At 43.3% G+C, this 14,934-nt stretch overlaps 1 protein-coding gene across 1 annotated transcript in view; it reads left to right on the top strand.

Annotated features, from left to right (window-relative positions):
* Positions 1-14,934, top strand: part of DIAPH3 (diaphanous related formin 3) — a 119,647-nt gene that overhangs the window by 91,493 nt on the left and 13,220 nt on the right. Inside the window, exon 28 of the mRNA XM_081948702.1 lies at positions 10,699-10,750. Coding sequence (XP_081804828.1) covers positions 10,699-10,750 — 52 coding nt within the window. The remainder of the gene's footprint in view (positions 1-10,698; positions 10,751-14,934) is intronic.

Below are 14,934 nucleotides of genomic sequence, written 5' to 3'. Positions count from 1 at the left end.
TTTCAGTGGTGGGTTCCTACTGGTTTGAGCCGGTTCGGCCGAACCTGTAGTGGTTTGGCAGCCTGGGTCGCTGGAACTGGCAGCGACCGAGGCCTGCCACGCCCCCGAACGGGTTCTCCTGGCGGCTTCTGCACATGCACAGAACAATTTTTATTGTACTGTGTGCATGTGGGCACAGCTTGCATTAAGTGCGCCATGTGCGCCCATGAGCAAACCAGCACTGGTGGCTGCTGGAACCCACCCCTGCACTCCCCCTACATTTTGCTTGAATAAATAGTCTGCTTTCTCATTCAAACACCCTGATCTTCAAACTAGGTAGTAGAAACTAAAGCAGGGAAAGCTTGGGTATGAATTTGATTGCTTATATGGAAAATCTCTCTCTATCTATCTATCTATCTATCTATCTATCTATCTATCTATCTATCTATCTATCTATCTATCTCCCTACCTACCTACCTACCTACCTACCTACCTACCTACCTACCTACCTACGTACCTCCCTCCCTACCTATTTACCTATCTGTTCGTTTGTCTGTGACTAATTATAAAAAGACAAATTACAGGAGAAGGCGTTGGCACTGGCCCTTTCAATGCAAACTGCCTATCTACCACATTTCACCCATCAATTCCAGATCTTATTTTAATAAATGTCCTCCTAAATCAAATAATAAAGGTTTTAATGTTCTCAGCCTGATATTACTTTGGTCAGTCTTCATATCTTTATTTTAAGTCATTACATATTCATTTTAATTCAAGGTTAAGACTCAATTCAATTTAAATTTTAGATATTTTTTTGTCGGACAGCTGCATAACCCATCCATTGCAGTTTGCCACACGCTTCTCCGGCAAACGAAATGCATAGTGACAGGAAACGTGCATTTAACTGCAACATGAATACATTTAAAAATTCTACTCTTTGGGTTTGTCATTCTCTATTAATACGTTATGAGGTGCATCTCAAAAATAGGAACGTGAAGTCATTTTTGTCAGGGAACTTGAATTCACATTTGGAAGATGGAAATGAGAGTTTATTGCCACTTGTTCCTGGCGATTTGAATGAATTGGCACGGATGTCTGAATGATGTCCTGAGTTATTTAAACTGACACCAAGGAGAAAGGTCAGGCGCCTTGGAATCTCATGGGGGAAGAGTTCCATGTTACGCACCTCACTTGGACTCAACCTGACAATCAGTTTCCAGAGTTTGTATATTTAACTCTGGAGGAGAACAAAAATCTTCCCCCTTCGGATTACTAAGACAAACTTTAAAGTTGCTTATGAAAGAGGTTCTTCTGGGGTTTTTCTCAGCCGTAATTCTTCTTGCCACCAGTCAACGTGTCGTTTTATTTATTTCATTTACGTTGTTGTTTTTAGTTGCAAAGTTGTGTCCAACCCATCGCGACCCCATGGACAATATTCCTCCAGGTCTTCCTGTCCTCTACCATCCTCTGGAGTCCATTTAAGCTCACGCCGACTGCTTCAGTGACTCCATCCAGCCACCTCATTCTCTGTCGTCCCTTTCTTCTTTTGCCCTCAATCTTTCCCAGCATGAGGCTCTAGGACTGATTGGTTGGATCGCCTTGCAGTCCAAGGGACTCACAGGAGTCTTCTCCAGCACCAAAGTTCAAAGGTATCAATTATTTGGTGCTCAGCCTTTCACAGCCGTCCATTGCAACTGGGAAAACCACAGTCTTGACTATATGTCAAAGCTATATATATTCACTAGCTGGATACCTATGATCCACTACGAAACTATGTGTTCGGGCTTGATAAATCGACACTTACAGCTTGAAAATTAATGAGTAGTTATGATCGACCGCTTTTCTCTTCTTCAGACTTGCCCCACAGAAATCTCTCCTCTTCTCTCCCTCAGACTTGCCTCACAGAGGCTTCTCCTCTCCTAACGTCCTTCTCTCCCTCAGGCTGGTCCCATTGATCCTCTCCTATCCCCTTCTGTCCCTCAGGCTGGCCCCATTGATCCTCTCCTCTCCCCTTGTCTCCCTCAGGCTTGCTTCACAGAGGCTTCTCCTCTCCTAATCCCCTTCTCTCCCTCAGACTGGTCCCACAGAAGCCTCTCCTCTCCTAACCCCCTTCTCTCCCTCAGGCTGGTCCCATTGATCCTCTCCTATCCTCTTCTCTCCCTCAGGCTTGCCCCATACCCACGCCCAAGTGGCAGTTGTAAGAGAGTTCTTTTCAGTTGGGGAGGGGGAGTAGAACATATAATTCATTAGCATCAGAGCGTGTTAATAATAATATAAGAAATACTAATGATCTGATGGTACCTAGAAGCCAAGAGGAACATACGTGCCAAATTTCAAGTTTGTAGGCTTTACGGTTCTGGAAAATTTGTGATGATGCATGAGTGGTATTTTGCTTTTATATTTACATATCTCTCCAGAATTATTTGAATCTTGGGCAGTTTGCATTTTCTTTAAATTACCAAGATTAATTGTAGATTCAAAGAATCATTCAGGGAAATCAAGTAATTTCTTCACTTACACTCAGATTCATAGGCATAAACAAGCAAATGTTTTATTGAAGTAACTCAATGAATGTTCATTAATTGAAGTGACCATGGAAATTTAGATTATTTCTTCCACTGAGAAATTGGGGGGGGGGGGAGGAGGGGTGAAGTGTTATTGACTTGTCTATGGTTTGTTTTTGCAAATGTTGGATTTGAGGATATTTGTTTATGTGAGGAAAGGAGAAAATATAGATCTAGTCCATTACCATGGTTCATGCCGCTCCTGGCCTCTCATAGTTGCTCCCTCCGTGAAGCCAAGTGATTTGGTCTTTCTTGAAATAACTCTAAAATCACCTTTATTCTGTACAATTTAACAGCACTTACGTAGAATGCTGCATTTTAGATTCTGCATTTAGTCTGTTCTCGGCCAGTGAAACTTTACTGCACAATATCATCTCAGCAATGGAGTGGGAATATTGAGAGAATAAATTACTTCTATTAAGTGGGGAATAAGAAATAAATAAATAAGAAAGAAGTGGAAAATAAGAAAGGCTGAGCGCCAAAGAATTGAGGCCTTTGAACTCTGGTGCTGGAGAAGACTCCTGTGAGTCCCTTGGACTGCAAGGCGATCCAACCGGTCAGTCCTAGAGGAGATCAACCCTGATTGCTCTTTAGAAAGCCAGATCCTGAAGAGGAAACTCTTTGGCCACCTAGTGAGAAGGAAGAACTGACTGGAGAAGAACCTAATGCTGGGAAAGATTGAGGGCAAAAGAAGAAGGGGACAACAGAGAAGGAGGTGGCTGGATGGAGTCACTGAAGCAGTCAGCTTGAACTTAAATGGACTTCAGAGGATGGTAGAGGACAGGAAGGCCTGGAGGAATGTTGCCCATGGGATCGTGATGGGTTGGCCACGACTTCGCAACTAATAACAACAACAACAAATTAAGTGGGAACCGGCAAAATAAAGGGTGACTTTGAGACTGAGAAAGTACAATCCTAATAAATCTGGGAAATGGTCTTTCCAAAATGATGCACCAGGATGTTATCTCTCTAATTAAAAAAATAAACTAAGCAAAATAAAACCACTGCAAAGATAATCCATAACATTTATGTGGGGGGTGGTAACCCATTCCCTTAATATTTTTAGGGAATGCACCAAGCTTTCAAACAAAATGCTTTTATGTCAACTCCTAAAGTTGGCACGGTGAGGAACGGGGTGGGGGAGCGCATTCCACACATACTTTCAGCTAGAGTCGGATCTCAGATTACTGCAGCAGGCTTGGGAGGGGTGCACCTCATTGGGAAATGTGATTTATGACACAAACTGAGGGGAGGGAAGGAACAGGGGTAAAGTTCAACCATAATTCAAATAAGGCTAAGATCTGACTGCGAAAAGGTCTGGCCAAAAATAAATGCTCCTAATAAATGACTAATTTTCTTTTGAAGTTTGGTCCGAGGCTATCGCCATGTTGATCGATCTCGTGCCAGGGTTTCCCAGGAAGTGCTGTCGATATCCAGGGACTTGAAGGAGGCTTTCAACGTGTCTTTGTATCACTTCCTTTGTCCCCCGTGAATCACTTTCCTTGAGACAGCTCACTATAGAGGAGCTGTAGGGGGATGCGGTGGTCTGGCATCCTTTCAAGATGGCCTGCCGAGCGGGTCTGGGCTTTCATCAGCAGGATGTGAACTGATGACAGGCCTGCTCTGGGGAGGACCTCTGAGTCTGGCCCCTTGTCCTGCCACCGGATCCTCAGAGCTCTGCGGAGGCAGCTCATCAGGGTAGTTGGCACTACTGCTTGGTAGACTTTGAGCTTTGTAGCAAGATTTATTCCATGGTGGTCTCACATGTTGGTCAGTAATCAGCCAAATGCAGAGCAAAATCAAAAAAGAATAGACTAGAATAACAGAGTTGGAAGGGACCTTGGAGGTCTTCTAGTCCAACCCCCTGCCTAGACAGGAAACCCTACATCACTTCAGGCAAATAGTTGTTCAATTTCTTCTTAAAAACTTCCAGTGTAGGAGCATTCACAACTTCTGGAGGCAACTTTTGTTCCACTGATTAATTGTTCTGTCAGGAAATTTCTCTAAGTTGCTTCTCCTTGATTAGTTTCCACCCATTGCTTCTTGTCCTGCTTTCAGGTGCTTTGGAGAATAGCTTGACTCCCTCTTCTTTGTGGCCGCCCCTGAGATATTGGAAGACTGCTATCATGTCTCCGCTAGTCCTTCTTTTCATTAAAGTAGACATACCTAGTTCCTGCAACCGTTCTTCATATGTTTTAGCCTCCAGTCCCCTAATCCTCTTTGTTGCTCTTCTCTGCCCTCTTTCTAGAGTCTCCACATCTTTTCTACATCGTGGCGACCAAAACTGGATGACGTATTCCAAGTCTGGCCTTACCAAGGCATTATAAAGTGGTATTAACACTTCACATGATCTTGATTCTATCCCTCTGTTTATGTAGCCTAGAACTGTGTTGGCTTTTTGAGCAGCTGCTGCACCTGGCTGGCTCCTATTTAAATGGTTGTCCACTAGGACTCCAAAATCCCTCTCACAGTTACTACTATTGAGCAAGGTACCACCTATACTGTACCTTGTGCATTTGGTTTTTCTTGCCTAAATGTAGAGCCTTACTCCCCCACCCCGCTTGAATTTCATTTTGTTAGAAGACTCCAGCACCTCTCCACCAGTTTATCCAGAAGAAACTCTTTAAATTACAAAACCTCTGACTTAGAAAACCACGGTAGTCAAAAGAAGAAGGAAGTGAACAACGGCTAGGATCCTGGAAAGATGGAGCTCTAGAACTTGCAACTCCTTGAAAATTTAAGTTTTGAACAAAGGAAGCTTGGCTGTTAGGCGGTCTGTTGTAGCATTTTGAAGCCCTTGATTGTCTTTAAAATTAGCTTGTGCACTTCCTGAGAATGTCCCTGCCTCTGTAAGTTCGCTGCGTTAGAATTAGAAAAAAGAACAACTCACATTATTAAATAGTTTATCTTCTGTTGCTACAAACCTTTAAGTACATCTTGACATTTCTCTATTTCACTCTATAAGAAACTGCTTCCCTTTGATAGATTTGACCTTTCTGTCTTGGTCTGAGCACCTTTGAACAGTTCAGTCAGATCTGAAGAAGCTTCTTGGATGAGCAGCGAAACATCTTCAAAGTGCAGTTGCCTTTTCAAAAAGCACCTTTGGGACAACCGTGACCTGGATGACTTGAGAATCTCCATAGACGATCGGCCCGTAAGTTTAATGTAACCCACATTCTCAGTTAAAAGACTGTAGAGATTCTCAAGTCGTCCAGATCAGGGTTGTCCCAAAGGTGCTTTTTGAAAAGGCTACTGGACTTTTTTCTTTTTTTCTTTGAAGAAGAAAAAAAAAACTCCTACTAGGAGCACCGCTCAGGTCACCCTAAGGACACAGGTAAACTTTCAAGTGCTTCAATGACCCTCTCAAAGGATGCAAATGACCATCTGTCTGCGAGGAATATAAATCCTTCCATTGCTCGCCATCCTGGCATAGCCGAAAAAGCTTCTTGGATGAGAAGCAAAATGTCTTCAAAGAAAAAAAAAACAAGAAAATCCAGTTGCCTCCTGAAAAAAGCACCTTTGGAACAACCATGACCTGGATGACTGAGGATCTCTACAGATGTTTAGTTGTACAATTTGGGACGAAGACCCTTGGAATGGTGTGGTAGTAGGAATGGATTTCCAGAGGAAAAAATTGTAGACTACAGGAACCATTTGTACCACTCAGGGGACCCTGAGGACACAGATAAACCTCCAAGTACTTCAATGACCCTCAAAAAGGATGCAAATGACCAGCTGTTTGCAAGGAGTATAAATCCTTCCATTCCCCACCTTCCAGTCAGAGCTGAAGAAGCTTCTTGGATGAGAAGTGAAATGTCTTCACACGAAAAACAACAACAAGAAAGTCCAGTTTCCTCCTCAAAAAGTGTCTTTGGGACACGTTCTCAACTCTTCTTCTTTTACTAAGAAAGCATTTTGGAGACATTTTGGAACCCCGGACTGATTTCCTCATGAATCTTCAATTGGCGGGGGAGAGGGGAGGCGGAAAAAAAACCCCCCATCTTTGAACAATCTCGGAGTTGTATGTCTACACCATGCTTTCTCTTCCTTTCCAATGCTTCAAAAGGTCAGGAAACTTTAAACAGCCCATTTTCAGAAAGGCACAAAAGGAAGAAAGCTCTGTGCCTTCGCCCAACTTCAGAATTTTCTGACTCATGGTAAAACCAATTAAAGTAGTTAAAGCGTTGTTGGTTAGAGAACAATAGAAAATACAAGCGCAAGAGGGGAGACGAGCCTCGTTTTGTGTTGCCTTTCTCCCTCTTGATTCCAGCAAGCAAAGTTCATTGCTGCTGCAATAGTCAGAGACCTCTAGAATCAAAGGAGGACTCTGGATTGACAGGAGAGAAAGTAGTTGCGAAGTCGTGTCCGACCCACCATAGCCTCATGGACAATGTTCCTCCAGGCCTTCCTGTCCTCTAACATCCTCCTGGAGTTCATTTAAGCTCACGCCGACTGCTTCAGTTACTCCATCCAACCACCTCCTTCTCTGCCGTCCCTTTCTTCTTCTTTTGCCCTCAATCGTTCTCAGCATGAAGCTCTTCTCCAGGGAGTCCTTCCTTCTCACTAGGTGGCCAAAGAGTTTCCTCTTCAGGATCTGGCCTTCTAAAGAGCAATCAGGGTTGATCTCCTCTAGGACTGACCAGTTGGATCGCCTTGCAGTCCAAGGGACTCGCAGGAGTCTTCTCCAGCACCGTAGTTCAAAGGCCTCCATTCTTTGGCGCGCAGCCATTCTTATGGTCCAACCTTCACAGTCATCCATTGCAACTGGGAAAAAGCATAGCCTTTTGTTGGCAGGGTGTAGATCTGCCTACAAAGAGTAATAAATAGAAATCAGCCGGGAAAACCTCAAAATGGAAAAGAAAAAAAAAATCCATCCAGCTGTGAAGAGCAAATTCACAGTGTCGTGTTAGATGTATGTTATAAACAGAAGACGTTGAGCAACAGGGAAGTCGATGAGATCAATACATATAAGCCTTCCTGTCTTCTGCAGTTCTATGATTCCCTTCATGTTTTCTTTACTTTTCTGGGGTTTTTTTCGGAATAGATCATCCCTGCTGAGATTTGAGCTAATTCCAAAAGAAGCTCTGCCACTTCCTACACTCTTCATGCAAACAGAGAAGAGGATCTGAAGTCCTCTACCCATCCACATGTAATAAGTGCCATCCAGGAGCAACTTTCTTTTTCTAACAAATTGAGATGGCCCGAAGTCTAAAGAAGTTTCCCACCTCTACCCTTTCCTTGATTCTTCTAACCGAGTGGCAGAGCAGTCATCTTCCCCCCCAAAGCGCCTTAATAAAAATAAACAAAAGTACCGGATTCCTGGCTCAGAAGCAGAATGATTGCAGTTACATCCGCTAGAAAATGCCCAAAGGGAGCTGGAGTATCTCCAAACTGAGATCTCTTGACTAATTTTTACGCTTCCTAAATCAGCTTTCTGCAATCTGGTACCCTCCGGGCATATTGTTCCACAAGTCTCATCATCCCAGTGCTGGCGGCTGCTGCTGCTGGGAATTGTAGTCTGACATGCTCCTAGACATCTAGTTGGGGAAGGTATTACCGTATTTTTCAGAGTATAAGACACACCTTTCTCCCCACCCCACCCAAAAGGGTGAAAATCTGGGCAAATACAGCATTTTTGGCCTCCTAAAACCCCGCCCCCTTCACCAGGCTGTTTTTTGCTCACCCCCCCCCCCCCAGCCTTCAGAAGCACTCTACAAGCTTCCTAAAGGCTATGCATGCCCTAATTTTGGCAAAAAACTAGCCTGTTTTTGCAATAATTGGCCCATTTTTTGCTCGTTTTTGTCCCCCACCCCCAAGCCCCCAGGAGCACTTTGCAGGCCTCTCAAATTCTCTGCATGCCCCGTTTAAAAAAAAAAAGAGGTGTGCAGAGGGTTTGGGAGGCCTGCAGAGTGCAAAACCTTTTTTTTAACTTTACCTCTCCAAAATCACAGTGTGTCTTATACTCTGGTGCATCTTATGCTCCGATAAAAACCAGTATATATCCTCCCTCCACTCACACACATTGCCTCTAGCCTTCGTTTAACTCCCCCGCACCATTCAGAGGTGTAGTTAGATGCAGGTGTAAACCAGAAGACGTTGAAACACTGGGTTTAGGTAGACCTGACTTAAAAGAAAAAAAAAAAGAGAGATGAAAATTGCAGCAATAAAGGTGAAATCTTTCACTTGGAGGCAAGGCTAAACTGAATTTGCGTTGCTGAGTGAAACATTTGTTAAGTGAGTTTTGTCCCATTTTACAACCTTTCTTGCCACAGTTGTTAAGTGGATCACTGCAGCTCTTGAGTTAGGAACACGGTTGTTGAGTGAATCTTGCTTCTCCACTGATTTCGCTAGTCAGAAGGTCGCAAAAGTTGATCACGTGGCCCAGAAGCGTCATAAATATGAACCAGTTGCCAAGCATCTGAATTTTGATCATGTGACCACAGGGATGCTGAAATGGTCGTAAGTGTGAAAAGGCTATAATAAGTCATGTATCTGTGGAGACTCTCGGTCATCCAGTTCATGGTTGTCCCAAATGTGCTTTTTCAAACGGAAACTGGATTTTTCTTTCTTTTTCCTTGAAGACATTTGTCTTCTCATCCAAGAAGATGAAGGAAAAACAAAGAAAATCCAGTTGCCTTTTGAAAAAAGCACCTTTGGGATATTATATGTCCCCTTTTCCAGTGCCCTTGTAAGTTTAAACAGCCATTAACCTATTGTAAATCGAGGACTTACTTGTTGTCTTGAAGGCTCAGTTTTGGAATAGCATTAAATGGTACCTAAAACGGTTTCATTTAAATATGGGAAGTTAACCAAATGATCAGAATAAAGGTTCCTTGAGCATGTTGATATTTATAATCACATCCATTTTAAGGTAATTTTTTAGGAAAGTATCATTTAGACATGGAGTTAATGTTCCCTAGGACTTGTTAAGGAAGTTCTGTGATATTCTCTTCAGTAAATTGTAGTCACTCTTCACTAAATCCAATAGAATAGAATAGAACAGAATACAACAGAACAGAATAACAGAGTTGGAAGAGAACTTGGAGGTCTTCTAGTCCAACCCCCTGCTCAGGCAGGAAGCCCCACATCGTTTCAGACCAATGGTTATCCAACCTCTTCTTAAAAACGTCCAGTGTTGGAGCATTCACAATTTCTGGTGGCAAGTCGTTCCACTGATTAATTGTTCTCACTGTCAGGAAATTTCTCCTTAGTTCTAGGTTGGTGATAGCTAACCTTTTTGTTGAGGTGTGCCAAAAGCGGGGGGGGGCATGGGGGGGTCACACACGTGCGTGCCCACGCCCATAATGAAATGCCCTCCCCCTACGCATGCGTGCGCATGCCCCCCACACATGTACGAAGGCCTCACTGAAGCCTCTGGACTTTCAGCAGGCACGTTGGGCTGTTTTTTGCCCTCTGCCTCCTGAAGCCTCCAGACGGAGAAAAGGGGCCCAACGGGCAACCCAGAAGTTCGTTCTCAAACCTCTGGTGGGCCCCATTGGGCCGTTTTTCACTCTACCCAGGCTTCAGTGAAAAACGGCCAGGAATCAAGGCCAAAAATCAGCTGGCCAATGCGTGCAGGAGCTGACAGGGCAACGTCTTGTGTGCCCTCAGAAATGGCTCCGCCTGCCACAGGTTCACCATCACGGTTCTAGGTTGCCCAAGTGAACACACGAGGGATGGTTTTCCCTGGGACTCCCAATGTAGCACGGTGCATTTCTAGTTAGGGGTTCCCCCCTTTCCCCCCTGTTATGATAAGTTTTGATTCAGGATGTGCACCAGTAATTGCCTTTTTCTATTGAGCAGGGGTTGCAGATCTAAAGGTCTATCTTTGTTTTAAAGTATCCTACCTCCTGTGAGTAGTCTCTCAGCCGCCGTTCCAATTAGCACGTTGCACTTTCATTTTAACATACACACAAGCCAGCCGAGCTGTTTACATTAAAAACCCAGAAAACAAAAGGAACTCGGTCAAATTCAATTTACCGTAGAGGGAGATTAGCGGAGCGCCACTATAGCCTTTGGTCTATATGGGAACGTATTAAAAGCACTTCAAACCGCGCATCCATTTTCATAGCCGTTTAGTAGATCAGAAAGCCATTGTAAGCGACATAAAACCGGCATTAACTCCTGTCAACTCCGCTCTTTTTTGCTGTTATAGATTGGTTTGGAATAATGGCGGGGCCTGGAGTGATTGCATCAGCTGTGCAGAGGTATTATAAATATATTATAAATATGAATGAACGTGCCGTGGGGAAATCCAGTTAACGCCACAGAGAGTCACCCTCTCTATCGTAATAGTAGCTTTCACGTACGTCTGTTTTCATCTAAAAACCCAACAGAGTTCTGACAGAACAGAACATGTCACTGTCGTCCCGAATCACCGTTCTTTTATCTTTTCACAGCAAACGCCGACTGACTTCTTTTAAAATTACGCTCAATTTTCTCCCCTAATACTATTCAAGTAATAGCCATCTTATATTTGGAATGCAATCAGCCAAATGGTTATATAAATATAAATGCGATTCCTTCCCCTTCTTCTCTTTTTTAAGGTGAATATTTCTCTAAACAAACCCGCCTTTGTACATTTTTTTCCCTGACATTATTTCCTGAGGGGGTCCCTTAAAAGCAATTAAAGTTGCTAAAAAGGGGCATTTTTTAAAAAAATCTACACAGGAAGAAGCCAATTAGCTTAAAGGCAATTAAAAACAGAAGTATGCTTTAATCGCAAATGGAAGATCACCTTTATTTAACATTCAAGGTCTCGCGTGTCATTTAAAATACAGCTTCGTTTTTAAATGGTTTTGTTTTTAAAGTTACCTCTTGTTACCAAGTTACCAAGTGTTGCACATTTAGAAATGATTTTTTTAAATAAATAGAAATGGAAAGTGAAGTGTGCTAATGCATGTCTTTTTAATTGCTGGCCCAAGTTTAAACAGCAGTTTTCTTTCAAAGAAGGGGTACTTCCGTGTTGTCAAATTCTTGTTGTTAATTTTAAGGGACGAACAACCTTGAACTTTATTAAAATGTCACCTAACGAGTAAAAAAGCAAGCACGACGGTTCGAGATTCCTCATTATAGCAACCCCCCCCACTTGCATTTCAGTATTAACCATCTGAATTGAGAATTAATCAGAAAAAATATTATGGTCAGCTTTAGTCCATTAGCTATATACTAGGGTATTGTGGCCCACCAGCGGCTAGCAGAGCTGGCAGCAGATTTGGAGAATGAGGAGGTTGGGGAGGAACATGGGCAACTCCTGGAGTCTGGGGAAGGCTCTGATGAGGCTCTGTGTCAGAGGCAGCGAGGGGGCCATGGCCGTCTGACAGTTATCAGCTGCCTTAAGAGTCAGACATCAGTGGGGCAGAAGAACAGCTGGAGCCTCTTCCCAGTGTGCACATGTGCAGAGTTGCCAGATGAAGGGAACAGCTATGGAACAAGAGTCTACTTGGGAGTAGGGCCAGACGATGAAGGGCCCCTCCCAGAGGAAGTGAAAGGGGAGTGGACTTTGCAGGAGACAATTAGTTTGCTCATTGGTTGGTGACTCTCTGAGATTCCTTGCCACGTTCTGCAGATATCGGCCTGTCAGCTCTCCAAGCCAGAGAAGGTCTATGACCATAAATCCTCCCTTGAAAGACTTTGCTGGATGTGAATGAGCAGAATTCACAGTCAATTAACAAAAAGGTTTTTCCGCCGTGACAAGGAGTTTGCTTCATGCTCTTGGGAAGCCATGGTCAGAACACAGGGGTGCCAAACTCAAGGCCCACAGGCAGATCCGGTCCATGGATCTGTGATGGGCCCAACCCTCTGGAATGACCTCCCTCCCGATATTAGAATTACCAATGACCTCCGCTCCTTCCGACAGAAGCTCAAGACTCATCTATTCCGACTAGCTGGCTTAGCTGATTGACAGTTCCATCTTCCACCTCCTGGCAAACATTTTATTGGGGAATTTTTAAGGGTATTTTAATATTTGTATTTTAACTAAGAATTGTACAGTATATTTTTTACCTCCTCCGTCTACGTCCACGTCTATGTCTATGTCTATGTTCATGTCTATGTATTTGTATATGGTTTTAACATGACTGTACACCGCCCCGAGTCCTGCCTAGGAAAGGGTGCGGTCTAGAAATAAAAGTTGTTGTTGTTGTTGTTGTTGTTGTTGTTGTTGTTGTTGTTGTTGTTGTTATTATTATTATTATTATTATTATTATTATTATTATTATTATTATTATTATTATTATTATTATTATTATTATGGGGTACTTAGGTCTGGCCTGCAGGGTCACCCAGGAAAGAGCGAAGGATGGGCCCACGGTGCCTCTGCTCGCAAAAATGGAGCTCGGGAGGACCACGCTGGGTGCTTGGAGTCCAGGAGTCTCCACATGGTCTGAGAGGGATGGTGAGGCTCCTCTGGTGGACAAGACTGGATGCTGGAGACAATATATCCCTCTAACCCTGCCCGGGCCACCACAGGTGCCCCCAACACAAGTGACATCCAGCTGGCCACGCCCAATCTAGCCACCCACCCACCCTCGAGGTCAAACACAACCCTGATGTGACTCTCAATGAAATTGAGTTTGACACCCCTGCTATATAAAGTTTGGGGCGCAAGACTAAACCAATAGGTCCATCTGATATAGACGCGAACAATTCTAACAGGTCTAAAAATGTCTTTTCCAAGTCTTGAGTTGGTGAGAAATGGCCATAACTGACAAATAGTTCATTACGACCCTATTAATTCAGTCTTTCCTTGAAACAATACAATACAATACAATACAATACAATACAATAGTAGAGTTGGAAGGGACCTTGGAGGTCTTCTAGTCCAACCCCCTGCCTAGGCAGGAAACCCTATACCGTTTCAGACAAATGGCTATCCAACATCTTCTTAAAGACTTCCAGTGTTGGGGCATTCATAACTTTTGGAGGCAAGCTGTTCCCCTGATTAATTGTTCTAACTGTCAGGAAATTTCTCCTCAGTTCTAAGTTGCTTCTCTCCTTGATTAGTTTCCACCCATTGCTTCTTGTTCTACCCTCAGGTGCCTTGGAAAATAGTTTGACTCCCTCTTCTTTGTGGCAACCCTTGAGATATTGGAACACTGCTATCATGTCTCCCCTAGTCCTTCTTTCTATTAAACTAGACATACCCAGTTCCTGCAACCATTCTTCATATGTTTTAGTCTCCAGTCCCCTAATCATCTTTGTTGCTCTTCTCTGTACTCTTTCTAGAGTCTCCACATCTTTTCTACATCGTGGTGACCAAAACTAATGCAGTATTCCAAGTGTGGCCTTACCAAGGCCTTATAAAAGTGGTATTAACCCTTCACGTGATCTTGATTCTATCCCTCTATTTATGCAGTCTAGAACTGTGTTGGCTTTTTTGGCAGCTGCTGCACACTGCTGGCTCATATTTAAATGGTTGTCCACTAGGACTCCAAGATCCCTTTCACAGTTACTACTGTTGAGCAAGGTACCTCCTATACTGTACCTGTGCATTCCGTTTTTGTTGCCTAAATATAGAACCTTACTCTTTTCACCATTGAATTTCATTTTATTAGATAGTGCCCAATGTTCAAGTTTGTCAAGATTCTTCTGTATCTTAAGCCTATCTTCTGGAGTGTTGGCTATTCCTGCCAGCTTGGTGTCATCTGCAAATTTGAAGAGTTCCCCATTTATTCCCTCATCCAAATCATTGATGAAGATGTTGAAGAGTACTGGGCCCAAAACAGAGCCTTGAGGTACTCCACTGCATACTTCCCTCCATGAAGATGCAGTTCCATTGAGGACTACCCGTTGAGTGCGGTTGGTCAGCCAGTTACGAATCCATCTGGTGGTGATGCTGTCTAACCCACATTCTTCTACTTTATCTAGCAGTAGGTTATGGTCTACCTTATCAAACTTTAAAACGGAATGTGACAGATTTTAAAACGTCCAATCTAAAGAGTGGGTTTGAGTGTATTATAAGTGCACTTGACTTACAATCACAAATTTGTGTCGCTAAGTGAGGCATTTGTTGAATGAGTTTTGTCCCAATATTCTACAAACTTTCTTGCCAACTTTAAGCAAATCACTGCACTGTTAAGTTAGCAACATGGTTGTTAAGGGAACCTGGCCTCCCTCGCTTGTCAGAAGGTCTCAAAAGGTGAACATATGACCCCCTGGGACACTGCCACCGTTATAAACACGAGTCAGCTGCCAAGCGTCTGAATTTTGATGAGAATGCTGCAGCTGTCAAAAACCTTTCAGTGCTGTTGTAACTTCAAATGATCACTAAATGAACTGTTGTAACTTGAGGACTACCTCTATTCTTATATGAAATAATCCCAAACAGTTGTCTAATTTATTCCTGTGGAATTGTTAGCGTTCTAAATACCATGCAGAATTAAATCATTGT

Source organism: Natrix helvetica, assembly GCF_964273705.1.
Source record: "Natrix helvetica genome assembly, chromosome: 3".
Taxonomy (NCBI): domain Eukaryota; kingdom Metazoa; phylum Chordata; class Lepidosauria; order Squamata; family Natricidae; genus Natrix; species Natrix helvetica.
Note: the sequence above shows the minus strand (reverse complement) of the source record. Positions and strands in the feature narration are given on the sequence as shown.